Genomic DNA, 27,227 nt, shown 5'->3' with positions numbered 1-27,227 from the left:
ATGGAGGTATACTGATGCGGAAATGTAAAGATGATAATTGTGTTTTTAAAAATGGAAAAAAATGTTTAATAAAAATATTTTTTTTAAAAGAAATATAAAGGATATATCTGAGCAGTGCCTCACTCAAGTAATTTCCAGTATTAAAGATTTTTGGAAGAAGCATATTTTTATTTTGCATATCCTACCTTCCCTTCATTTTTTGTTTTATTGCAGAAGCTATAAAAACCCATAAAATCAACAAGCATAGTCATAGAATGGATAGGTAGCTCAATGCACATATGGCCCCTTAAAAGAGCCACCATTGCAGAAAAGCAACCTTCTTTCTTCCTGGTTTCTGTATCAGGTTTCCGTATATGATTAACTAGCAAGCTCACAAGATGGAAGTGGGAGGCTACAACTGACAGAATTGGGTGAAAGGAATCCAATGATTCCTTTGGTCAATACCAAACTAAAATGAATCAGCTCTGAAATGAACATCTAAGGATACTAATTTATAAAAGTAGATGGCCAGGATCCTAAACAAATCTTCCAGAGAAGCACTGACTCAGAGGGAAGCTTGTTCACCAGATGTTACTGCTCACAAGACACTGAAAGAATGCCTTGAAAGAGACTAAAACTCTTTTCTAAGAATAACAAAGACATTCTGGGAAAGCTGCCAAAGCTTTGTCTACTCAAAGAATGCAAAGAATGCTTAATGGAGATCTTTGGATTGAGAAAAAATAGATGAAACAAGCACTGGATTAAATTGAAACTAAGATGTCACTTTGGGAAGAAATGATAAATTTGACCAAAGAACAGAGAATAGCATCAGCCCACAGGGAATATAATTCTACAACCTTTCTTAATAACAACTAAGAATATTTTTTTAAAAAAATCACCAAATAAATATATATAGTAGCCATAGATTCAAACAGTTTCCTATTAATTAGTTGGGTCCAACCAACAAATTCAGTATAGAAATAGTAGAGAAACTGGAGGAAACTGATTGAATGAAAGGAAACAGTACAAAACTCGCTGCAGCTATAGATTCTAAATTTCTGGATTTGAATCAGTGGTAGGTTCCTATTGTGGCCCAGCAGGAGCCGTTGGAGCTGCCACCAAACTCCGACAGCAAGGGGCCCTATGAGTTGGCTTTGGAGGATGTGGAGGGTTCTGACTCCAAGCAGGGCACAGAGAGACTGGTTGGCCACCAGGAGGCGCCTGAGCCTTGGACCAGTGGGGAGGAGACAAGGGAGTGTGATCTGGACGTCAGCAGTGGGGAGGAGTCAAGGGAGTTCTTCCTAGATGCCCGGCACCGGAGAGCTAATAGGCGTAAGGAACAATTACGCAATTACAGGAGGTAATAGCACTCAGCTGGTGGTAATTAGGCTCCTCTCCAGACTATAAAAGGAATGCTTGTGCACATGCCCCTTTTGCAGAAGTCAACGCAGGAACTAATGTTGGAGAACATTATTGTGAGCTTGGCAGGTTGGATTGCTGTCACGGCTTATCTGTGCTGGATTGCTGCCCAAACTTGTCTGCACCGGTTTGCTGCCAAGGACCTGTCTGTCTGTTAATTAAATGCCGTAACTTATCTTTGCCTCAGAGTGTGTGTTGGTGTTAGACGAGGGGGGTCAGAACAAGTTCCTACCAATCTGGGCCGGTACGCCAGGACCAGTAGCGGAAATAGGGTGTACATTAGAGCCAGAGACCCCTGTACTGGTACGGTCCTTCCCCTGGCCTGCCCACGGATGCTGCTCTCTCTCTCTCTCTCGCCCTACCTGTCTGCACCATGCTTGCCCTGCCCACCCACTTCCTTTGCCAGAGCGGAGGACTCGACTGTTGGAAGAAGCCCCGTGCTTCATTCTTTTTGACAGCCACCTCATTTGCAGTGCAGTGGGGAGAAATCCATGGGTTAGAGGGAGGAGAAGGCCGTCCCTAGCAGAAACTCAGCTTTCTCCTCCCTCTAACCCATGGATTTCTCCCCACCCCACTGCAAATGAGGCGACTCTCAAAGAGAACAAAGCGCGGGGCTTCTTCCAACAGCTGAGTCCTTCGCTCCTATTCCTTCGACTGTTGGAAGAAACCCCACACTTCGTTCTCTTTGACAGCCACCTCGTTTGCAGTGGGGTGGGGAGAAATGCATGGGTTAGAGGGAGGAGAAGGTAGAGCTTCTGTTAGGGACGGCCTTCTCCTCCTTCTAATCCATGGATTTCTCAGTAGTAGAAGCGGCGGCAGCTGAAACACAATTGTGGTCACACAAATTGTGGTTACACTTGTAACAAAAGAGGAGGCTGACCCACTTCAAATTAAGAACTATAGACCTATTTCTCTGCTAAAGTCAGACTATAAGATATTTGTTTCAATACCGGCAGACTCAAATGACTCAAAAAATACTTAAATAATTTTATTCACCCTGATCAAAATGGGTTTCTACCAAAGAGACAAATTAAAGATAATATGAGAATAGTTCTGGATGCTTTGGAATATATGAGGCACATCCTGAAAAACAAATGGCTTTGATGTTTTTAGATGCACAGAAAGCCTTTGACAATGTGAACTGGCGATTTATGTTGTTACAGCTGGAACAGATGGGCTTTGGTAAGAAATTTACCCAAGCCATAGAAACTATATACCACAAACCATCAGCAAAGATAATGATAAATACATAATTGACAGACTCTATTGAAATAAAGAAAGGGACGAGACAAGGTTGTCCACTATCGCCTCTATTGTTCGTCTTAATATTAGAAGACCTAAATAGAAATATCAGAGAAAAAAAAGACATAAAAGGAATAAAAATAAAGAAAAGACAAAACAAAGATTTTGACAAAGAACATGTTATTAAGACAAAAGGAAGAATTGGTGGAAACTTTGAAGATTCAAGTCACGAATAAGGTCAAGTAATTGGGGATATATTTGACAGCAATATGTAGTACACTTAAATAGAACAATTACCATAAACTCGAAACAACAGATTGCAACAGATTTGGCAAAATGGGAAAATTTACAACTATCAATATTAGAGAGAATGTCAACAATCCAGATGAACATACTACCCAGGATTGTATATTTGTTCCAGAAAATTCCAATTAGATTAGGGAAAAATTATTTTGATAATTTAAACAAAATAGTGTTGAAGTATATTTGGCAGGGAAAGAAAGTGAAAATAAATTTAAAATTGTTACAAGATGCTAGAATAAGAGGAGGATTCGGTCTACCTAACTGGGAGTTGTATTATCAGGCAACAAGTTTGATGTGGGTTAAGGAATGGATAACATTAAGAAATTCTAAATTATTCACTGTAGAAGGACATGATTTGTTGTTGGGATGGCATGCTTTCTTATGGCATAAGGAAACTAAAACGCAGGTATTTTAGAAGACATTACATACATGAGGCTCTGCTATTAAATTGGGAGAAGATTAAAAGGCAGACAAAAAACTTCATTGGTTTTGACAATGGTATAGGGAAAATTGAAAAGGGGGGATGTCCCCCACAAAAAGAAATAAAAAGCAGACAAAAGATCTCATTGAGTTTGACAGTGGCTTAGAGAAAACTGAAGAGGGGGATTATACCCCAATAAAGGAAAATACAAAAGATTTCACTGGTTTTGACAGTGGCTTGGGGAAAATTGAAGAGGGTGGACATGTCAAAACAAAGAAAAGGGAGAAGATAAAAATAGAGAAGTGGGACAAAATACTAGGAAAAATCAGATAATTAGAAATTGTTATATGGGAAATATAAAGCTGAGATATGTGGTTTACTCCTATATATAATAATTAAACTGAGTTGCTAACTGATTGTATATGATAATGGAAAAATAATTAAATAAAGGTTATATATGGAATATGGACAAATATGAAACTGTTATGTGGAGAATACAAAGTAGAGATATGTGATTCACTTTTATACATGATAATTAAACTGAGTTGTTAATTGATTGAATATGACAATGGAAGGACAATTAAGTATAGGTTAAAATATATGAAATATGGACACGTATAGAACTCTTAAGATGATGACCAAAGGGAGGTGTATACCGCTTGTTATTCTACATAGTTAAGGTGACCAGACGTCCCGCTTTTGGCGGGACAGTCATGATTTTTCAAAATTTGTCCCGTGTCCCACTGCGTGTTCAAAAAGTCCCGATTTAAAAAGGACGCCGTTAAAAAAAAGTTTTTATTTCTCTGAAGTGTCGTTCTTGATGTGGCCTTTAGAGGGCAGTGGTTTCTCTCCCTCCACTCGGCTTGCTCGCATCGCCCAACGAGAGGCGAGGCTCCTCCCTCCCCTCCTGCTCTTCCAAACACCATCACATCTCCCTTCCTTTCGATCTGGTTGCTTTTCTCTGGTCTCCTTTTGGGGGGGGGCGGGAGGGGGTAGAAGATCTGTCATTTTCCTTCCTTTTAAAAAAAGGGGGGAAACCCAGGATTTATTGCAAATAAAGAAATCCACCCCAAATGGATCGGGAGGCAGGATGGGGGGGAGTGGGAATTAGGGGAAAGGGGGATTTTCCTCCCGTGCCTTGGGTTTCATTTATTTATTTATTCATTTTTTAAAAAGTTGCTTTTCTTGTATTTCCTTTGCTCGTTTGTTTGGTTGAGGGGGGATGAGTGGAGAAAAAAAGAGATCTGGGAGCTTGAATTGGTGCGGCTGGAATTGGGGCTGCGGGATGGGGAGGGTCTGTGTGTATAATTTGGAAGAGGCGGGGGGGGATGGAGGAGATTTCCTTCTCTCCGCTGCTCTTCTCTCGTCTCCTTCTGTCGGATGGGGTTGGGAGTGGGTGGGTGGGGGCGTATGAGCCCCTTATTTTTTTAATCTATCCTTTTCCTACCTTGTGATCTCCGATCCCCCTCCCTCCCCCGCGTCCCCTCCCTAGGTTCCCCCATTCCTCCTGAGATCTTGTAATTGCTGACTGCCTGCCCTGTCTGCTGGGAAAGAACCTTTGGGGCTGCTGGTAATCGAATCCCCCCTCTGAGGGACGAAAGGACTGCTCTCTAAAGTAGGGTGACTGGCGTTGGTCTAGTCTCCGGTAAAGGGAAGGCAAGACCTTTCCCTTTCCCTTGGTCTCCACCAGAAAGGGATCCAAGGCCTCTCCAAATATTGTATTTTTCAGAGTATAAGATACACCCCCCCAAAAAAGAGGGTAAAAATCTGGGTGCATCTAGATCAGTGATGGCGAACCTATGACACGCGTGTCAGTGCTGACACGCGTAGCCATTTAGGGTGACACGCACAGGATTTCATGCGATTCATCCTCGGCTCCTGCACAGCCGCCGAGGATGAAAGAATCTGTGCTGGAGGAACGGGGGGGGACGGGACGTGTGATTTCCCCCGCCCACACTCACTTACTGTATCGCCGCCGCCCCTTTCTGAGCGCAGGGGCTGCTGGTAAGGCGTGCGTGCCGTGCGCACACACGTCATCAGCACGGCGAGGGAGGACCCGCAGGAGAGGAGCGCGGGAACAGTGCACGCCTCTCTCCAGTCAGGCCGGCACAGAGAGTCTACTCCTGGGACTGTCAGTTACGACCGCACCACAGCAGGGAACAGCGGAGTGCCAACGGGAACTGTGAGCGCCATTAGCATTGGCTATCTATAATTCTATCTGCTGTCACTGGCCCACTGAGGGAGCACCCAAAAAATAAAAAACAAAGGTTAAGTAAAGGGAGTGGTAGTGGCAGTGGCCGACTCTTTCAAGAGACATGGAGCGAGATGTATGGCATTATAGAAAAAAATGGCAAAATTATGTTTTTGTCGAAGTGACACACAACGCGAGTTATGCTCGATTTTTTGCCGATTTTTGACACACCACGCCAAAAAGGTTGCCCATCACTGATCTAGATTATACACTGAATACAGCATTTTTGGCCCGCCCCCACACATCCTGTTTTTCACAAAAATTGATGTACAGAGGGGTTTGGAGGCCTGCAAAGTGCTCCTGGCGGCTGGGGAGGGGAAAAATGAGCAAAAAATGGGCCATTTTTTGCTCATTTGGGGGGGGGGGCAGCCCCAGGAGCACTCTACAAGCCTCTCAAAGCCTATACATGCCATTTTTCTGCAAAAAGGGCCTGTTTTCACATAGCGGGCCATTTGTGCCCCCCAGCTCCATGAGCACTCTACAAGCCTCCCAGAGCCTATGTATGCCGTTTTTTGGAAAAAACAAAACAGGCCCGTTTTTGTGAAAAAACAAAACGCAAATGTCCTACATCCCTTGGTTTCAGGAGGAACTTCTGCCACTGAACCAGTTCCCAAGTTAGTAATTGTTCTGGCCTTGTGTAACTGAAGTCACCCCTTCATTATTAGAGAGGGCAAAACCCTGATTCTCTTCCACAGAGGAATCCTCACTCTGGATGAATGGAGGTTTGGAAAGTGCCTATGAAGGGAATGTCCCTGAGAGGGAAGAGCCAACCTCTGAGGCTGATAAATTGGCACAGCCTGATAATTTGGCATAGTCAGTGCAGGCTGGCACCCCTGCTGTAGGGCTGCTGTGAAGCCCTGGGTTACTGCTCATGCAATGAGCCTGAAGAGATGGTCAGATAACTCTGGCCCCTGATCTTCCCCTGGGGGTAGCCCCGATGCAGTGGGAGTAAAGGTTGCCTCTGGAATGGGTGTAGTGTCTGAGGAAGGGCCCTGACTCCCCATCACTGAGATAGGATGGATGGGAGCAGCTGTAACAAAAGCCTCAGAGCTGTCAAAGGCTTGCCTGGGAGAAAGAAGCTCTCTAGCTCCTTCTGGTGACCAAGAGAGGGAGCAGGCTGGTTGCAAGAGACTTGCAACATCACAATCCTCTGTCACTCTTCAAAAGGGCGGGGAAAAAACCCTCCTGTCAAGGGAGGACTGCTGGGTCTTTGGAATCTAGCCACCCTTTCAATTTTGGCCATCTCTCTTTCCAAAGACCTTTGCCTCTATTTGGCATCTTTTTCTGCCACCTTGGAGGTCTGGAGCTGTTATAGGAACTGGTGCGGCTCTTACCTCGAGCTCCTGTGACAGCCGTTCTTTGGCTCAAGGAGCTTCATCCACTGACTAAGGGGAGATTAGGATCATCCTTAACTTTCCGGTGCAGTTCTGGAGGCTATAGACTGGTTGGTGGCTGGGAAGCTGCCGTAGCCAGCACTCTGACTGGCAGGGCGGTCCGCAATAGATCAGAGCTGCTGCTGCTGCTGCAATTTCAAAGCAGCTGCACCTGATCATGTGAGCTGCCTGCAGAATGTCCAGTCGAACTGGACAGCCAGAGTGTCTCCCCGCTACTGCGATGTCAAAGCAACCGTGCCTGGTCTTATGAGCCGGCCATGGAGTGTCCAGTCAAGCTAGACAGCCAGAGAGTCACCCACTGAGGTGGCAATGCTGGGGCTTCAGCTCGATTTAAAAGAGACAGTTTGAAATTGAACCCCCTCCACTGCTTCACAAAAATAGCAGATACCTTGGCAAACTAACCGAATAGGTGACTAACATGAATTGGTTAGCCCTCCAAATTGCCTTTGCAATATTAGCAAAAAGCAAAAAAAAATTCCTGTCAAAGTTCCTGTGGGAAAAAAAACATTAGTCATAGCCAGAAATCTCTGTGTCTCGACTGGCCAGAGACTGAGCTGAAACTGGGAAGGAACCAGTGGCAGGGGGTGTCACCAAAAGATAACAGGCTCAGTCTCCAGGCAGAAGACGAGAGCAACACCCAATCCTGACTGATCCTCCCTTAACACTATGGAGAAATGACAAATCCAGTCTGAATATCTGGCTGACTGTGCAACAGGCCATAATAATAATACCTTGCTCATCCCTATGCAAAGGTCCAGAAAGATATCCATAGGCTGATACCAGACCATAACATTTTCAGAAAAACTGGTGATATAGTTGGTACACAGAAGCACTTTCATATAAAACACTTAGAAAGTTTGCAGTGCTAGGTTTTATCTTGTTTCGGAGGAGGGGCCAGAGCGTCCCGTCGAGAACAGCTGGGGAAATAGTGAGTTCTGCCAAGCTGCGTGAAAACCCAGTCAGCAAGATGTTGTCAAGAGATCCTTTGTGAATTGGAACCGTCCTGAAGGGATGGGGCACAAGGAAAGCCATCTTTGTATGACTGCTCTGGAGATGGGGCATCTGGAACAAGATTTGTGAAGGTGCGAAGAAGCAAAAGGAGTGTTTGATCTGAAGGAAGATTGGGCGATGTAAGAGTAAAAGAAATACATTTTGGAGCTTAAAAATATTCCGAAGCTGCTAGCAGCTAAACATCACTTGGAATACGGAGGACAGAAAAGAGCCGAGGTGGCGCAGTGGTTAAATGCAGCACTGCAGGCTACTGCTAGATCAGCAGGTCAGCGGTTCAAATCTCACCGGCTCAGGGTTGACTCAGCCTTCCATCCTTCCGAGGTGGGTAAAATGAGGACCCAGATTGTTGGGGGCAATATGCTGACTCTCTGTAAACCGCTTAGAGAGGGCTGAAAGCCCTATGAAGCGGTATATAAGTCTACTGCTATTGCTATAAAAAGGAGGGGAAAGCTATCATTGAGAGAGTACTGAGATCAGTACTCACTCACCAGAAAAACCTAACCTAAAAAAATGGGGGGGGGGGAGATCAGGAAAATTGGAATATGGACTTTGAACTTTTGGTTCAACTACTGACAAGATTTGACAAATTAGTGATATGATTACATAAAGGAACAATAAAAGCCACCTATGGGAGAGAGGAGACATAATACCATCGTGCAACAAAGGAACAGAAGAAGGGTGTGGTTTGTCTTTTTTCTTGATTTTATTTTGTTTATACTGGAAGAAAATACAGAAATTTCGACTTTGGAAAAAGATTGGATTATCTTGAGATATGATATCAAAGAGAAGAACTAAGAAAATGGACTAAATTAATTGTGATAAAATATAAAAATATTAAAAGTTTATTAAATTTGATCATGGAGGGTGGGATGTTAGAAGAGCTGTTGGAAATGTTAAAAAGTGTACAAGCAACATTAAAAGGTAACTGTCAGCTTCTGCTTTGCTGTCGCTTCAGCTGCCATGAAACGGGAGGGGGGGGGCTGGTATTTGGGAGGGGTTACTCATTGTGCTGGAGGAAAGTTCTGGAGTTCACCGACTGAGCGGACTGCGCAGGCGTGGGTATTTCCCGCCTGGACTAACGGCACCGACATTCCATCTTCGTGATACCTTTTGAAGTTATCTCACACCTGACACTTGGAAGACTTATGATTGGGCTGGGATTGTGATGCCAAGAGGTGGGGAATGGGCTATTCTATATATCAACTGCTTTCGCGTCTAATTAATCAGACTTCGCTATGCATAGCCTTTTAGCCATTTATAATTAGTAAAAGTACATTTGATTTCTACACATGGAGTCTCATGGTCTTTCTTTCCTAATTAATAAATGGAGAGGAGCTGACAGTAACAAAAGAGGTAGAAAAAGAACCAGAAAAATTGTTGAAAGTGGAGACAGGAGGGGAACAGACAATCAATGTAAATGAACAAGGAATTAACAAGGTAGAAATGGAAAATAAAACTAAAGGGACAAAGAGAGCAGAGAAGAAAAAAGAGCATCCAAAAAAGAAACTAGCCAAAAATAAAGAGAAAAATAAAAGGAGATGGGAAAGAGAAACTTGGGGGAGAGATACTCAAAAAATCTATCAAAAAGTGAGAGGGAAAATACAGAAGAAAAGATATGACACACATAAAAAGTAGAAAAATAGAAAAGAAAATTTAGAAATGGGAGAATAGTAGAATGATCCAGTAGAAAGAGAGATTGTTAACAAGGTAAAATATGTTTTAATTAGAATGTATGGGAATTACATTAATAACCTTAAAGCTGAAAATTATTATGTTATCTTGATTATATAAAACTTGAAACTTGAAACTTGAAGATTCATATTGTTCATGGAAAATAGATGGAAAAAAGTGATAAATTGTTTATTTTTAAAGAGAAAGAAAAACTATATTGTTTGTAAATGTTAAAAACTAGATATTGGAAAATATGAGAAAAGCAATACGTAAGGTGACCAGACGTCCCGATTTCAGCAGGACAGTCATGATTTATAACAATTTGTCCCGTGTCCCGGGGCATTTTAAAAAAGTCCCGATTTTATGGCTTCATGTTGAAAGCCCAGTGGATTTGCTTAAGAAATCCTAACCCGGGCAAGACAAAAGACACTCTGTCTCAGTACTTTCATTGAAGATATTAAAACTTTAAAGCAAGAAAAGGGACCCTCCCCCCGCCCCTTTTACTCACTTTTATAAGAAAAGATGACCCAGTACCATAGAGCTCCAGGAAATACTTGGCTAGAGAGGTAGCGAGTGTTCCTTCCTGGATTTTCCGGAGGGGAGGGGCACTGAGGTTGAAGGTCAGCTCGTGTGGAAAAAATGGTGGCAAAGTTTGAAAAATATTTCCGTGACTAATTTCACCATTTTAATTTGCTCAGTTCTTTGTATTAACATCTACATCATTCTGGATTGATTTGGAGTGCTCATTTGTGCCTGCTGGTAAGTGACCTGGGTTTTTTTCTTTTATTTTTTTAATGTATTTTAAAATAATATTTTATTTATTGTGCATAGGATTTTTTAAAATAGTTTTATTCTGTGTGGATTTTTTTACAATTGTCTTAAGACTATTTAAAAAAAGATTCTATCAAAAATAAATTGAAGTTAAACCATTTTTAAAAATTCTATGCACAATATTTTGAAATGTTTTACTTCAATTTATTCTGTGTGGATTCTTTTTTTAAACTGTCTTAGACTATTTAAAAAAAAGATTCTATCCAAAATACAAAATACCAGCTGCAGTTATTCACTTAAGAACTGTGGCAAGAAAGGTGGTATAATGGGCTTAGTGACCAAAGTTACAATGGCATTGAAAAAAGTGACTGATGACCATTTTTCACACTTAGCGACCATTTTCACACTTAGCGACCATTGCAGCATCCTCATGGTCACGCGATCAAAATTTTGATGTTTGGCAACAGATTCATATTTATGATGGTTTCAGTGTCCTGGGGTCATATAATCACCTTTTGACAAAGTCAAATGGGGAAACCAGATTCACTTATGTTACTAACTTATCAGCTGCAGTTATTCACTTAAGAACTGTGGCAAGAAAGGTGGTATAATTGGCTTAGTGACCAAAGTTACAATGGCATTGAAAAAAGTGACTGATGACCATTTTTCACACTTAGCGACTGTTGCAGCATCCTCATGGTCATGTGATCAAAATTTTGATGTTTGGCCACAGTTACAATTTATATTTGTAAATTGTAGTTATGTTGAAATAAAACAAAATATTACAATACTATTTTTGCGTTGTATGAAATTTTTTGTTGCTCCGTATAAAAATTTTAATCAAACATCCCCCCCCCCCCCCCCGGTCAAAGGTGTCCCTCTTTACCAATCTGAAAATCTGGTCGCCTTAGCAATATGGCTAAAATTGGAAATAATGGAAATATAATATAAAATGAATTATGTCTTTTGGGGGGAATGTTAAAGGGGGAATTTGGACAACACTGTTCAAAAAATAATTTTTATTATGTAACAAAAATAAATAAAAAAGTTAATTAAAAATAGATTTTACCTTGTTTCCCAGTTTAAATACTTCTTCCAGTTTGGTAAGGTTTGTATTTATCATGATGGAATCTGTATCACCATAAATCACTTCCAGATTCATCTGAGGGATAAAAGAAAGTTACTTAAAATAGTATTCAAAATGCTTGTACTTATTAAAAATCTCTCATTTGAAAAAAGCTCAGAGTAGGTAGAAACTGATGTGTGATACTGAAAAAAATTAGTGGCTTGTTTCTATGTTGGCCTTTTTTAACTAGACTTCATGACTCCTAGTTTTATTGAATCTAACAGCAGCAATCTGTTGAACTGATGCAGGAAAAATAAATATGTTCTAAGTCTTCAAAAGAATAAGTGAAGCTGAAAAAAATGTTTACTTCAATAAGACACTTGAATATGCAATTATTAGACTACAACTAAGCTTTAATTCTGAAACTCAGTCTTTAGAGTCACAAAGGTGTTTTTTCAAGAGGCAACTGAACTTTCTGGTTTTCCTTTGAAGGCGTTTCGCTTCTCAAGCTTGGATAAGAAGCAAAATCTCTTCAAAGAAAAAACAGAAAATCCAGTTGCCTCTTGAAAAAACACCTTTAGGACAACCATGACCTGGATGACTGAGAATCTCCATAGACACTCATTCTTCAGAGAGATTAGATCATATTTACTTTATAGAACTTTGGGATCAAGAAACTATAATTCATCAATAAGTATTAAATTTATAAACTATATATCCAGAGATGCTTTGTGTTTAGTTCATATTAGACTATTCTTTTAATTTATGCTATTTAAGAATTTATATTTAAATATAATGTAATTATATTACCTTTTGTACCATCTCCTTAGTATGCATTAAGATCTAGAAAAGAAAAGAAAATTTTAATTAATGACTGCATAGGGTACAAAATGTAAGACATATCTAGCAGAAAATAAACTTCAGATGTTTGAATTTTGAAAATACAAAATATTGTTTCCATATCTGACACATTCATTCCAAAAATTATAGATTATACAAAAAAAGAAATAAAAAAGAGAAGAGAAAAGCTTACATATCTTCCAAATATTTATGAAAATGAATGCATCGCAAATTAGAATGGCATATTATCACCTATCTATTAATATTATTTTTCCTTTCTGCAGGACATTGTTTATCAATATGTGACTGGTATGCATATCATCAAACACTGAATGACCCATAAAAGAAAAGCTTCTTCCAAAATATTATTTTTCCTAATTCGGTTTGTTTGGGATATTCTATTTAATTTTTTTTAAATTTTATATTATGTGCTTCTTTTAATGTTGTACGCCGCCCTGAGTCCTTGGGAGAAGGGGGGCATATAAATCTAATAAACCTAACCTAAACCTGTACAACAGAAAGGATGCTGCAAAAATTCAAGAGGAACAAAGGACCAACTGTTGATTGACAAACTAATCCTAAAGAATTCAAAGAAAAAACGAACCAACCTGTTCATGGCTTGGATAGACTATAAGAAAGCATTTGATTCAGTTCCCCATAGCTGGATCAAGAAATGCCTGAAAATCTTTGGCATCAGCAGCAACAGACAAAAATTCATGGAAACTTCAATGAACCTCTGGAAAATGAAGCTTATAGCTAATGAAGAAGTACGGGTGAAGTTGAAATTAAACGAGGCATTTTCCAGGGCGATTCCCTTTCACCCCTACTTTTTATACTCTCAATGCTACCACTGACAATCATTTTGAAGAAGATGGACTATGGATACGAACTTGCAAAAAAAAAAGGACTGAAAATTTTGCCCTTGGCGTAACATGAATGATTTGAAGCTGTTTGGTAAAACAAAAGCTGAACTGAATTTATTAATTGAAAGCACAAAAGAATTTAGCGAAGACATTGGTATGCAGTTTGGAATTGACAAATGTGCAACAATGGCAACCAAAGTAGGCAAGGTCATAGAAGATGATGGAATAGAACTTGAGAATGAAGAAATGATAAGGGCAGTAAAACCAGAAGAAGGCTACAAGTACTTGGGGATTTTAGAGGCCTTTGATTTAATGCATAATAAAGTCAAGGAATTAATTTCAGCCAAGTACATTCGATGAATTCGCAAGATATTAAAGTCCAAATTGAATGGAGGAAACACCATAAAAGCCATAAATACCTGGGCTATACCTGTGATTCGATACTCTGCAGGAATAATTGACTGGACCCAGATGAAGTTGGACAATTTGGAAAGAAAAACAAGGAAGCTTATTATAATGAATCATGCTTTGCACCCCAAAAGTGATGTTGACCGATTATATCTACCAAGAGCAGAGGGTAGTCAAGGACTCCTACAAGTAAAACAGACTGTGGAAGAAGAATAACACAGCTTGAATGATTACATCTAGAAAAGTGAAGAACCAATGATTAAGGAAGTAAATAAAGGAGGCCTTTTAAAGACAACAAAGTCAAAAGCTGAATATAAGAAAGTAGCAATTAAGAACCGAGCTGAAAATTGGAAAAACAAAGTTAAGCATAGCCAATATTTGAAAGGTATTGAAGGCAAAGCTGACCAAAAGCTAACTTGGAACTGGTTAAGAGCAGGAGCACTGGAAAAAAAGAAACAGAAGGCTTTATTTTGGCAGCTCAAGAACAAGTCTTAGCAACAAACTGCATGAAGGCAAAAATTCAACATGTTACCACCAACAGCAAATGTCGCCTCTGTAACGAGAAAGACGAGACAGTCGACCACTTGATCAGTGGATGCAGCAAAATTTCACAAACTGACTACCTACAACGCCATGACCGCGTTGCTAAGATCATTCACTGGAAATTGTGCCAAAAGTTTGGATTTGACTATATCAAAAACCACTGGGAACATCAGGTTCAGAAGATTTTAGAGAATGAGAAAGTCAAGATCTTGTGGGACTTCAGAATTCAGACTGACAGGCACTTGGTCCACAACACCTGACATAACAATAATTGAAAAGAAAAAAGTATGGTTCATTGACATTGTAATACCTGGAGATGCACGAATTGAAGATAAACAGCAAGAAAAAATCACAAAGTACCGGGACTTGAAAATTGAAGTTGAGCAATTGTGGAAAAAGAAATCTTGTGTTGTCCTGATTGTAATTGGAGCCCTTGGAGCAATACCTAAAGGGCTACCTCGCTATCTGGAAATTTTAAATTTATCAGACTTGAACATTCTGATTCTACAAAAAACCACCCTACTTGCAACAGCTGATATCCTCCGACATAACCTAACAGTTCCTAGATCCTTGGTAAGGACTCGAGCTGTTGAGCTACCAACCAGCCCCAAAGGCTAGGATCTCAACAAAGATTAACCAAATAATAATAATAATAACAACAACACAACAACAACACAACATGCCAGATATCATGGTTGTAGAGGGCCAAAGTGTATAGTTTATTGATATCGCTGTTCCTGGAGATGCCAGAGTCGATGAAAAAGTACTAGAAAAAATAATGAAATATTGTGACCTGGCCATCGAAACTACACGGCTATGGATGAAGCATGTAACAGTGATACCCACTGTCATCGGGACACTTGGCACCATGTCCAAGAATTTTATAAGATACATCAACAAATTGTAGCTTTCTGCAATAACACCAGCAGAACTGCAAAAAACTGTGCTACTCAAAACACCAGTCAATGGTATTTGTAATGCATTTTTGAATGTTCAGTTGTCTGAGTTTCATGCTTAATGAATAAAGTATATTATTATTATTATTATTATTATTATTATTATTATTATTATACAATTGTATCACAGCGGCCAGTTGTTTCGCCGGATTTGGCATTGGTTACTAGTCGGGCCAGACCCAGGGGCCTAGGACGTCGTAACGTATTTTCGTAATATGCGTGCAGATCCAAGCAGTGCGGCTTTTTGCATTTGACTGATGGTGATTTTGTCAATTTTTAACTGTTTTAAATGTAATTCCAGTGCTTTTGGTATAGCACCCAGTGTGCCAATTACCACTGGAATTACCACTGCTGGTTTGTGCCATAGTCGTTGAATTTCGATTTTTAAGTCCTGGTATTTTGCGATTTTTTTCATGTTCCTTCTCGGCGACCCTGCTATCACCTGGTATTGCAATATCTATGATTGTAACCTTGTTTTTCTCAACCAGTGTGATGTCTGGTGTATTATGCGCCAGTATTTTGTCGGTTTGTATACGGAAATCCCACAAGATCTTGACCATCTGATTTTCGGTGACTTTTTCAGGCTGATGTTCCCACCAGTTTGTTGCTGTTTTAATACTAAATTTTTTGCACAAATTCCAATGGATCATTTGCGCTACTGAATTGTGCCGCAATTTATAATCAGTCTGTGCGATTTTTTTACAGCAGCTGAGTATGTGATCAACAGTTTCATCAGCTTCTTTGCAAAGTCTGCATTTGGCATCATCAGAGGATTTTTCGATTTTCGCCTTAATGGCATTTGTGCGGATAGCTTGTTCTTGCGCAGCCAGGATTAATGACTCTGTTTCTTTCTTTAATGTACCTGTTGTTAACCATAACCAAGTTTGTTCACTGTCCACTTTATCTTTTATTTTTTCCAGAAATTGGCCATGCAGTGCTTTGTTCTGCCAACTCTCCATTCTTGATTTTATCACATCTTTTCTGTATTCTTGTTTCGTCTGTTGGGCCTTCAGTAGATTTTTGTTCTTTACTTCGATTAATAGATGTTCTTGACTTTCTTTTAAATAATCAGCCAGTGCATGTTTTTCTTCTTCAACTGTTTGCTTCACTTGTAATAATCCTCTGCCACCTGATTTTCGGGGCAGATATAGTCTATCAGTATCACCACGTGGATGTAAACTGTAGTGCATTGTCATTAGTTTCCTGGTTTTTCGGTCCAAAAGGTCCAAATCAGCTTGTGTCCAGTTAACTATACCAGCTGTGTATCTTATAACTGGTATTGCCCAGGTATTTATGGCCTTGATTGTATTTCCACCATTCAATTTAGATTTCAAAATTTTCCTAACTCTGTTGGTGTACTCTTTTATTATTATTATTATTATTATTATTATTATTATTATTATTATTATTATTATTATTATTATTTTCTATTTTAACAAACCTCTCTTCTATCATTAGTCCTTTTCTTATATTTCCATGTATCTAACTTCTGTTTTTATTAGCTAACCATTGATAAAATAAAGTCCCATGTCAAAAAGTATTCAGTTTCTTTCTTTTCCTTAATTATAAATGTCTATCCATTTCTGCGCATTCTTATATTTTTTTAATCACATTTTCATCTGTAGGGATCCCTTAACTTTTTCATTGTTGTGTGAATATAATTCTAGCTTCAGTTAATATGTGTAAAATCAAATATGTATTCTCCTTGTTATATTTATTCGGTAAAACACCGAACAAAAAATATTTCTGGTTTTAAATCTATATGTTGCTTTATCATTTTTTCCAACCATGTATGTATTTTTGACCAATATTTTTTTGCTTTTGAGTATGTCCACCACATATGATAATACGAAGCAGCTATCTGATGACCTTTCCAACATTTAGCGGAAATGTCCTTAAACATCTTTGTCAATCTTGTGGGTGAAAAATGCCATCTATAAAACATTTTATAAAGATTTTCTTTGTATGCAGTTGACATTGTTAATTTATAATTCCTATCCCACAATTTCTGCCATTTATCTAGCTCTATTGTATAACCAAAAAAATTAGCCCATATTATTATTGTCTCCTTTACTTGGTTACCTTCCATTTTGATACTTAGTAGATAGCTATATATTTTCTTTATTAATTTTTCACCCGTCCCTGTTAATATCTGATCTAATTCTGTTAATTCTTTATAAAAACCATACTTTTTAGCGTCTTTCTCATATCAAGATTGTATCTGCACTTGTGACCACTGTGCTATGTCAATCCCTTGATTACTCAATTCTTGTTTAATTTTGAGTTCCCCCTTTTCATTCAAAATGTCCTTGTATCTTGTAATTTTTTCCATATTAATAACATTTGGATGTATCAGTACCTCCATTGTGGAGAGTCAGACTGGTATTTTCAAATAGCGTTGTTCTTTAATTTTTACCCATACTGATAATACTGCATTTCTAATATAATGTCTTTGGAAGTAACTATGTATTTTATTTTTCCCATACCATAAGAAAGCATGCCAGCCCAATTGAAGTCCCTCCAAAATTAATAATCTTTTATGCCTCAAACTGATCCATTCTTTCACCCATGTAAGTACCGAGGCCTGATAATATAAATCCCAATCTGGCAGCCCAAAACCTCCTGATTTTAGAATCTTGCAGCATTTTCAAACTTATTCTTGCTTTTTTCCCTTCCCATACAGTGTCTTAATATTACTTTATTTAAGTCTTCAAAGTATTTTTTCCAGCTTTATCTGGATTGTTTGAAATAAATATAATAATCTCAGTAAGGAAGAGAGCTGACGTCACGACAGCACGACGTGCGATCTTGGTGCTCTGAGATCGCAGTCAATATTTCTGTCGCTGGACAGTCCATTTGTGTGTCTAAACCGTCCCGTAGAGACGGTGATTGAAAAGGGCACCTCCTGCTGATCTCAGGGTCACCGCAAAGTCCCTGAAAGATCCAGGAATAGCTTTTTTTTTCTGGTGACAGAAACGCAGCTAATGAAGCTGCTGAAGTTGGGACAGCTCCGGAACAGGAAGAAAGCGGAAAGAGAAAGTGTGTCGAATTGGTGAGGAAATTTTATTAGTAGAAAAAGAGACTAACCCCCCCACACAAAAAAAATTAAGTTAAATTAAAATTGAAGACAGAAGACTGTAAGCGGCGAAATTAATCTACATTAAACTTAGTGTATTATCCTGTTTCTATTTTTTTTTTCACGGATGGAACTTTTGCAAAGGCTCCCTATTTTTTAAACTGAATGAATTAATGTTTTCTTCTTTTTTCACTTTTGCTTACACCTATGGATTAAAATTCTCCTTTTTTATATATAATGCTTGATTGGATTGACTGGATTGTTTTTGATCTCCATTTAAAGGTTTTTTCTTTGTTAAGCTTGGAATATAAAGAAGATAATAAGGAGGATTATAAAGAGGGTTATAACAACAGTAGGAAAAGCAGTTACACTGCCCCTTAGAAGCTGGAGGCTGGATACATTGTTTTTTCTTCTTTCTCTTTGATCACTTAAGATTCAAGCTTGTTTATTGAGAGTGATAGGAGGAAGAGCACAAGTTGTTTATACAGATGCCTTTTGGGAGTTCTATCACTAGCTATTGGAGGGAAGACAACATTTTGACTTGAAAGATAATAAATGAACCTGTTTGAAGTTTATTAAAATAGCCTTGAACCCTATAGTGGCAGTGTCTGCAAAATTGAAAGAATGGCTCAGCAGGAAAAAGAAACTGTAACACTGCAAATGATTATGTTTGAAATTCAAAATCTATTAGTTGTGACAGAGAGAATTGAAAAGAGATGGGAGAATATGGAATACAAAACAGAAAAAATTGATGGAGAAACTGAGGATGTTTATCAAATGAAGAAAGTGGAGGATAGAGTTCAAAAGATGGAAGAAAAAAATGAGCAAAGAGATAAGAAAACTGTGGATAATGACAACAAAGTGAGCGTGGTTGGTAATGGCAAGAGCGGAATAGGGAAAGTGGAGATAGATGGATTGGAAATCTACCCCACTTCAAAGCACAGAAGAAAAAAAGAGAGAAAAATTGACGGAGATAAGGAGAGAAATCTTGACAGAAGCATTAGCGATAACCAAAGATAAGCTGATGGAAAGAACAGATGCTGGGTTTCAAACTTTTATGAGATACGAAAGGAACAACATATTGCGAAGAGAAGTTTATACAAGATTTATTAAGAAAGTAACTAGAACATTAATGCTACAAATGGCAAGAGATATAAAACCATACTATTACTGGAAAGATACAGGTTGATGCAATGAAAATGTATAATAAAAATTAAGCTAAATTTAGTTTACTAGTAGCATGTATAAAATGAAGTGACAATAGCTATGGTTAAATAATGAATAATAATGATAACAATACATATATTAGTTTAATAATATGAAATTTTATATAAACAACACATGGAGATTATGAGAGGAGATTTAAAAGCTTTATCTAGAATATGTTATAAAGATGTAGTGTGATTGGATGATCTTACGATGATTTATTAGAATATTATCATATAATCCTATTCTAGAGTTTGAACATTATATATAAAAGGATGTAACTAGAATATTAATGCTACAAATGGCAAGGGATATAAGACTGCACTATTACTGGAAAGATACAAGTTGATGCAATGAAAATGTATAATAAATACTAAGCTAAATTTAGTTCACTAATAGTATTTATAAAATGAAGTGATAATAGCTATTGTTAAATAATGAATAATGATAACAAAATATTAGTTTGATAATATGAAATTTTATATAAACACATGGAGAATATGAGAGGTGGTTTAAAAGCTTTATTTAGAATATGTTATAAAGATGTATTGCAATTGGATGATTTTAGGATGATTTAATAGAATGTTATCATATAATCCTATTCTAGATTTTGAATATTATATATAAAAGAATGTAAAAACAATTATAGTCAAATTAAGGTTGAGATATAATAATCGTGATAGACATGAGTATAGGTGAATATAAAATATGTGATTTGATATGAAAAGCAGGTGATGACTATGGAAGAGATACATGGAAATACTGTAAACAACTGACACACTTTCTACAATTTGTAATGGAAGATGGTTTTTTATGTTTGTCTTTGTTCAAATAAATAAATAAAAAATGTAAAAAAAAATAATAATCTCAGCAAGTTATTCATTTTTATAGTAGCTATACTTTCTTTCAGCAAGTTGAGGGTTTTTCCACTTCTCCAGATCTATTTTAATTGGTTGAATCAGCTTATAGTAATTATCTATAAGTATTTAAGTTTCTTTATCTAAATATCTGTCCATTAACTCCTTTTTCTGTATATCTGTAAAGTTTTTGACTAAAATTTTAGTTTTTTCCTTATTTATTTTCAATCCTGCAACTTCACCATATTCTTTTTTTTAAATTAATTTGGGTTCATGTTCTGGTCAGTCTTCTAGGTGGAAAACCAAATCATCTGCAAATGCCTATTGCTTTATTTTATTTTTTAAATTTCTATCTTTTACTTCTATGTCTTGTCTAACATTTCTATTTAACACTTCCAATGTCAATATAAATAGTAAAGGGGATAGTGGACATCCTTTTCTTGTGCCTTTTTATATTAAAGTTCTCTGTCATATACCCGTTTACTATCACCTTTGCCTTTTGTTTGTGATATATTGCCTTAATCATGTTAATAAATTTTCTTTCTTAGATTTCAGTCATAATAACATAAATTGCCAATTTACGTTATCAAATACTTCCTGTGCATCTAAGAAAATCAACGCCGTTTGTTTTCCAGGATGTGCTTCATAATATTTCAGTGTTTAATTAAGATCATTCTCATATTGTTTTTAATCTCTCTTAGGCAGAAATCCATTATGGTTTGAATGTATAAATTCATTCAGAAACCTTTTTAGTCTCTGCTATTATTGAAGCGTATATATAATCAGCATTCAATAAAGATATTGACTTTTAGTTTTTTATCTGCATTAAATCTGAATCTTCTTTCAGTATAAGGATAATTTTGCTTCCATCTACAAATCTGGTACCTTTGCTTTAAACAATTTTATTATAGACTTCCAACATTGATGAACCTAAAGTATCTTGTAAATACTTATAAAGTTCTGCCTTTTGGTCCTGGTGTTTTGTTGTTTTTTTGCCTCTTGATTGCTTCTGTTAATTGCATCATTGTTATTTGTTAATTTAACATGGCTTTCACTGTTTAAGGTACTTTGTGTAAATATTTTTCCAAATATTGTTTTATTCAATCTTCTGGAATGTTCTCATGAAATACAGCTTTCCATAATAATCTTGAATTATTATTCTTGTCATCATTTTGGTAATAGAGAGTTCCTTTCTCATCTACCAATCAATGTATCAATTTCTTTTCTTTCTCCTTTTCCAACCATCTTCCTGGTTTATTCACATTTTCAAACAAATTCTGTTCAGCACTTTTAATTTTTTGTGCCAGTTCTTCTTTATCTAGTAAATTCAGTTTATGTTTTATTAGTTCCATTTGATTTTTTAAATTCTATTTTTGTGATTCTTTTTCTAGTTCTAATTCTAGTCTTTTGCATTCTTCTTCTAATGTCTTTTGGTTTTGTTTCTTGTTATTATTTTTCTTTCCTATATAAGTTATGGCTAGTCCCCAGATATACACTGCTCAAAAAAATAAAGGGAACACTTAAACAACACAATGTAACTCCAAGTCAATCACACTTTTTTGAAATCAAACTGTCCACAGGTAGCAACACTGATGGACAGTCAATTTCACATGCTGTTGTGCAAATGGCATAGACAACAAGTGGAAAGCATAGGCAGTTAGCAAGACATCCCCAATAAAGGAGTGGTTCTGCAGGTGGTGACCACAGACCACTTCTCAGTTCCTATGCTTTCTGGCTGATGGTTTGGTCACTTTTGAATGCTGGCGGTGCTTTCACTCTAGTGGTAGCATGAGACAGAGTCTACAACCCACAAAAGTGGCTCAGATAGTGCAGCTCATCCAGAATGGCACATCAATGCGAGCTGTGGCAAGGAGGTTTGCTGTGTCTTTCAGAGTAGTGTCCAGAGCATGGAAGTGCTACCAGGAGACAGGCCAGTACATCAGGAGATGTGGAGGAGGCCATAGGAGGGCAACAACCCAGCATCAGAACCTCTACCTCTGCCTTTGTGCAAGGAGGGACAGGAGGAACACTGCCAGAACCCTGCAAAATGACCTCCAGCGGGCCACACATGTGCATGTGGCTGCTCAAACGGTCAGAAACAGACTCCATGAGGATGGTATGAGGGTCCGACGTCCACAGGTGGGGGTTGTGCTTACAGCCCAACACCGTGCAGGACATTTGGCTTTTGCCAGAGAACACCAAGATTGGCAAATTCGCCACTGGCACCCCTGTGCTTTTTACAGATGAAAGCAGGTTCACACTGAGCACATGTGACAGACGTGACAGGGTCTGGAGAACCGTGGAGAACGTTCTGCTGCCTGCAACATCCTCCAGTATGACTTGTTTGGCAGTGGGTCAGTAATGGCGTGGGGTGCCATTTCTTTAGGGGGCCGCACAGCTCTCCAGGTGCTCACCAGAGGTAGCCTGACTGCCATTAGGTACCGAGATGAGATCCTCAGACCCCTTGTGAGACCATATGCTGGTGTGGTTGGCCCTGGGTTCCTTCTAATGCAAGACAATGCTAGACTTCATGTGGCTGGAGTGTGTCAGCAGTTCCTGCAAGACGAAGGCATTGATGCTATGGACTGGCCTACCCATTTCCCAGACCTGAATCCAATTGAGCACATCTGGGACACCAACGCCATGTTGCACCAGACTGTGCAGGAGTTTAGTCCAGGTGTGGGAGGGGATCCCTCAGGGGACTATCTGCCACCTCATCAGGAGCATGCCCAGGCATTGTAGGGAGGTCATACAGGCACGTGGAGGCCACAAACACTACTGAGCCTAATTTTGACTTGTTTTAAGGACATTACATCAAAGTTGGATCAGCCTGTAGTGTTGTTTTCCACTTTAATTTTGAGTGTACCTCCAAATCCAGACCTCCATGGGTTGCTAAATTTGATTTCCATTGATAATTTTTGTGTGATTTTGTTGTCAGCACATTCAACTATGTAATGAACGAAGTATTTAATAAGAATATTTCATTCATTCAGATCTAGGAGGACTTATTTTTGTGTTCCTTTTATTTTTTTGAGCAGTGTACATACACCTTAGCAGTATCCCATGCATTTTCCAACGAAACCTGTCAAATCCTCTCTCCTATGTATCCTGCATCCTGTAACTATTGATTTATTACATTTAGCCTTGCGCCTAGGCACTCAAGCATTTTCTCACTTTTTGGGGAATGTAAGGAAAGAGAGGGCCATGTGGGTTGTATTACTCGAAAGCCGGCTGACCCTGAGAAAGGTTCCTTATCACTTTCTCAGAGCGGCCGGTACAATAACATCTTCACACCTGCGTATTAGCAGAGTACACATTGGACTGTTGAGAGGGCTTTCTAATTCTTTTTATTCTAATTGTATGGCCTGAGGGCCCTCAGAGTCAGCTTTGATTTTGCTCTGCTATCACTCCTGCAATAAAAGGTTTCTTTTGAAATGCTAAGTTTCAAGAGTCGTTACTTTCTTGAATAAAAAGGAAAGGCTGGGCCTTACATAAAGCAGGCTCTGCAAATGTGATCAACCCGGAGAGAAAATGTTGCTTTACTGAGGGGATCCTGCAAATCATGTCCAAACAAAGCAGTAAGCAAAGGGAGGCAGAGTCCTGAGACGTCAATGACCACCCAACCAGATGCTGGAGCCATCTGCCCCATTGAAGACATCAAAGCTGTCCTGGGAAGCATTGTGAAACCCCGATGGTCCATTGGCATGGGGAAGAAGGACAGCTGGGCTGGAAGAACCAAACGAGTCACCCTCACCTGCGGTAGCCGGAAACTGGGGTGGAAAATTGAACTAGAAGCCCTGTCCGATCAGGAAGAAATGATTGAGGAACCGCTGGGTGGAGGAGACCGGCTTGAGACACATTGCCCGGCTTGTGATGGAAGCCTTAGAAAATCTTGACGTCTCAGGTGAGCGGGGTCAGCAGTGGAGGGGGGAAGAAGCAGCACAGTCACCGATGAAGCCAGAGCTGTCACCCCGGACCCCGCAGCAGCTGGCCAAGCCAATGCTGCCACCAAGACCACAGCCATGCCAGGGAACCTGCCCCTTGCAGCACCAACCAAAGGGGACCAGGAACTCCCCCCCCCCCGGATATAGAGTATGATAGGGACCCCCAGAAGTTGGGAATCTTCCCAGCCCAAGGCCTCACATACATGCATGAGTATGGCCGAAACTTCCCAACACAAGGGGTGCGAGTTCATGTAGTAACCCTAGCCTTAGAAGAGGGGGCTGCCTTATGGATGGTAACCCTCCATAACGCTGACACCACTGAGCTGCAAAATTTTGACTGCTTCATAATGGTCCTGCGACATCAGTTCAAAGACACACTGGCTGACCACAAAGTCCATGATCACATAAGAGCCGTGAAGAAGGTTGCTGGCCAGTAGCGGAATATACTGAGGAATTCAGAGATCTCATGTGCTGACTGGATTGGCCAGAAGACATCTTGGTGAGCTGGTTCAAAGACGGGCTAAATGATCACCTGCTTAGCCCGAGGGGCTCCTAACCATTTACATGAATGGTACCTCATGGTGGAGGAAGCCAAAAGCGACATGACCAGGAACCAATACCAAGCAGGACAGGTCTGGAGGAGATCTCCACCCCAGGGAAAAAGACAGCTATTCAAACCACAGACTGCCCTAACACCAAGGCCATTGGCTTGTTTTAAATGAGGAAAGGAGGGGCACCTCACAGCAGAATGCTGTTCAAAGACTCGTGGGAAATGCTGTTATCTGTAGTAACAGACTTATTTTCCAAACAGGTTCATTTTATCTACCACCCTAAAATCTCAACAGCTTAAGCATTAGCAAAGATGTTCCTGGTACACGTTTACTGTCTCCATAATCAAAGAATTATTTCTGGAATTCTGGAGTCCAATTTACTTCAAAATTTTGGTGGTTTTTTTTTTTAACCTATTAGGCTCGGCCCAGGACTTAAGCTCCTCCCACCACACCCAGATAAACAGGGAGCTGAGAAAGCTAATGGGGTGCTGGAACAATATTTAAGATAAGTATAAGTATAATCTTTATTGTCATTGTACTTAAATACAACAAAATTGGTTTTATAAAAGATGTTTTAAAGATGTTTTATAAACTACCAACTAGACAATTGGACAAACCTTTTACCTTTTGCTGAGGTGGTATACAATAACTCAGTATACATCAGCGCAGGATTTACCCCATTCCAAGTAGCCACTGGACAAGAATTCACTCCCATGCCTGAGCTACCCACTGAAGAACCAGACATTCCCTCCCTTAAGGAGTGGATGCATAACTTGCAGATCACATGGCCAGTTGTGAAGTTAGCTCTACAAGATGTTAGGGCAGCATTCAATGCTCAAGCAGACAAAAAAAGGACTGAGTCGGAGGAGGATCCAACGTCGCAACGATACCGACGATGCTCCGAGACTGCAGCCGATACTTTTGCCGCTGGGTGGTCCAATCGGACCTAGACCCTCCCGAAGAGATGGTGAACAGGAAGAATACATCTTGCTAACTTCAGGGACATCGCAAAGTCCCTGATCGATGCAAGAGAAGTTCTTCAAGCCAGCGACAAAAAATCCAGCCAAGGCTGATGAAGTTGGGGCAGCTCCAAAATGGAAGGATATGGAAAAAGAAAGTGTTTCCAGCTGATGAGGAACTTTTACTGTTTTAAAAAGACACTGCCTATAAAAAACTTAAAATTAATTTAAATTGGAGAACAGAAGAATCAAGCAGCGGAATTAAATTTGGAATGGTTTTGGACCTTGGTTATCTTACTTTTTAAATGCTATCTTCATGGATGGAATTTATGCAAGCCTTTTAAACCAAATGGATTAAGTTTTCTTCTATTTTTTTCGTTTATTATTCTCTGCAACCTATGGTCTAAAATTTTCCTCTTTCATTATTGTGGGCGTTCTTCTAACCCATTTAAAAATTGGACTCTTTTTTCTAACTTGAAATACAAAAAAGATACAAAAGAAATAAGGAAATCTTCAACAATAACACAGCTACTTGGAAGCTGGGAGGTTTGTGTATTGGAGCTTGTGTATTGGAAATGGAACACTTTTTTTTTCTCCACTGATTGTTTTGGCTTGGCACTACAAGGTCTTACTGCTTGGTTATAGAGAGTAATAAGAAGGGAAGCATACAGATGTCCCTTTGAAGCATATCTTTAATCAGAGAAAAGTGAAAACAAACGTTTTTGTGAATCTATGTTTAATTTTATTAACCTTCCAAGCGAGAGTAGCTATGTTTGTTAGCTGGAGAGAATGGCACAATTTCAAAAGAAAATGCAAATTTTAAGTTTGCAAAAGACATTTTCAGAAATACAGAAATTATCAAATACATATGAGAGGATAGAGAAGAAGCTGGAAGACTTAGAGCATATAACAGCAAAATATGATGAAGAAGTTGAGGATATCCATCAAATGCAAAATGTGGTGGTTAAAACTCAAAAATCGAAGTGGAAAATGAATATAACGAGATTAAATCTGCTGATATTTTTGGTGATTGGTTTGTTCCTGAAAATGGAAAGAATGGAATACTGAAAGAGGAATTAAATGGAGAGGAAATTTATCCTAGAGGGCAAGATACAGAAGAAGAAAAAACCAAAGAATCTATGGATTTAAAGAGAGAAATTCTATTAGCAAAAGCATTGATAACACTGCTGACAATCAAATATAAGCTGACTAAGGAAACAGAAAGAGGGCATCAAGATTACATGAGAGATCTTATAAGCAAGGAGTTGCTAAGAGGAGTTCATACAAAGTTGATCAAGGAGATGATAAGAGGACTGGCACCACAAATGGCAGAAGATATGAGACTGTTTTGCTATTGGAAAGATACAGGTTGATAGATGTAAGAATATAATTTAAAACCAGTTAACCTAGTGAAATTTATTGACAATAGATATAGTTTAAATAAATAATTGATAATGTTACTAATGTATACAATGTGTAGTGTTATGATAAGTATA

At 38.8% G+C, this 27,227-nt stretch overlaps 1 protein-coding gene across 1 annotated transcript in view; it reads right to left on the bottom strand.

Annotated features, from left to right (window-relative positions):
• Positions 1 to 27,227, bottom strand: part of POLA1 (DNA polymerase alpha 1, catalytic subunit) — a 377,795-nt gene that overhangs the window by 221,244 nt on the left and 129,324 nt on the right. The window contains exons 27-28 of the mRNA XM_087726535.1: positions 12,339 to 12,371; positions 11,532 to 11,624 (exon numbers count right to left, since the gene is read on the bottom strand). Coding sequence (XP_087582661.1) covers positions 11,532 to 11,624; positions 12,339 to 12,371 — 126 coding nt within the window. The remainder of the gene's footprint in view (positions 1 to 11,531; positions 11,625 to 12,338; positions 12,372 to 27,227) is intronic.

Source organism: Thamnophis sirtalis, unplaced genomic scaffold (genome assembly GCF_051295495.1).
Source record: "Thamnophis sirtalis isolate CommonGarterSnake01/CBP01778 unplaced genomic scaffold, rThaSir2_p1.2 scaffold_12, whole genome shotgun sequence".
Lineage (NCBI taxonomy): Eukaryota > Metazoa > Chordata > Lepidosauria > Squamata > Natricidae > Thamnophis > Thamnophis sirtalis.
This window is presented reverse-complemented; position numbering and strand designations above follow the sequence as displayed.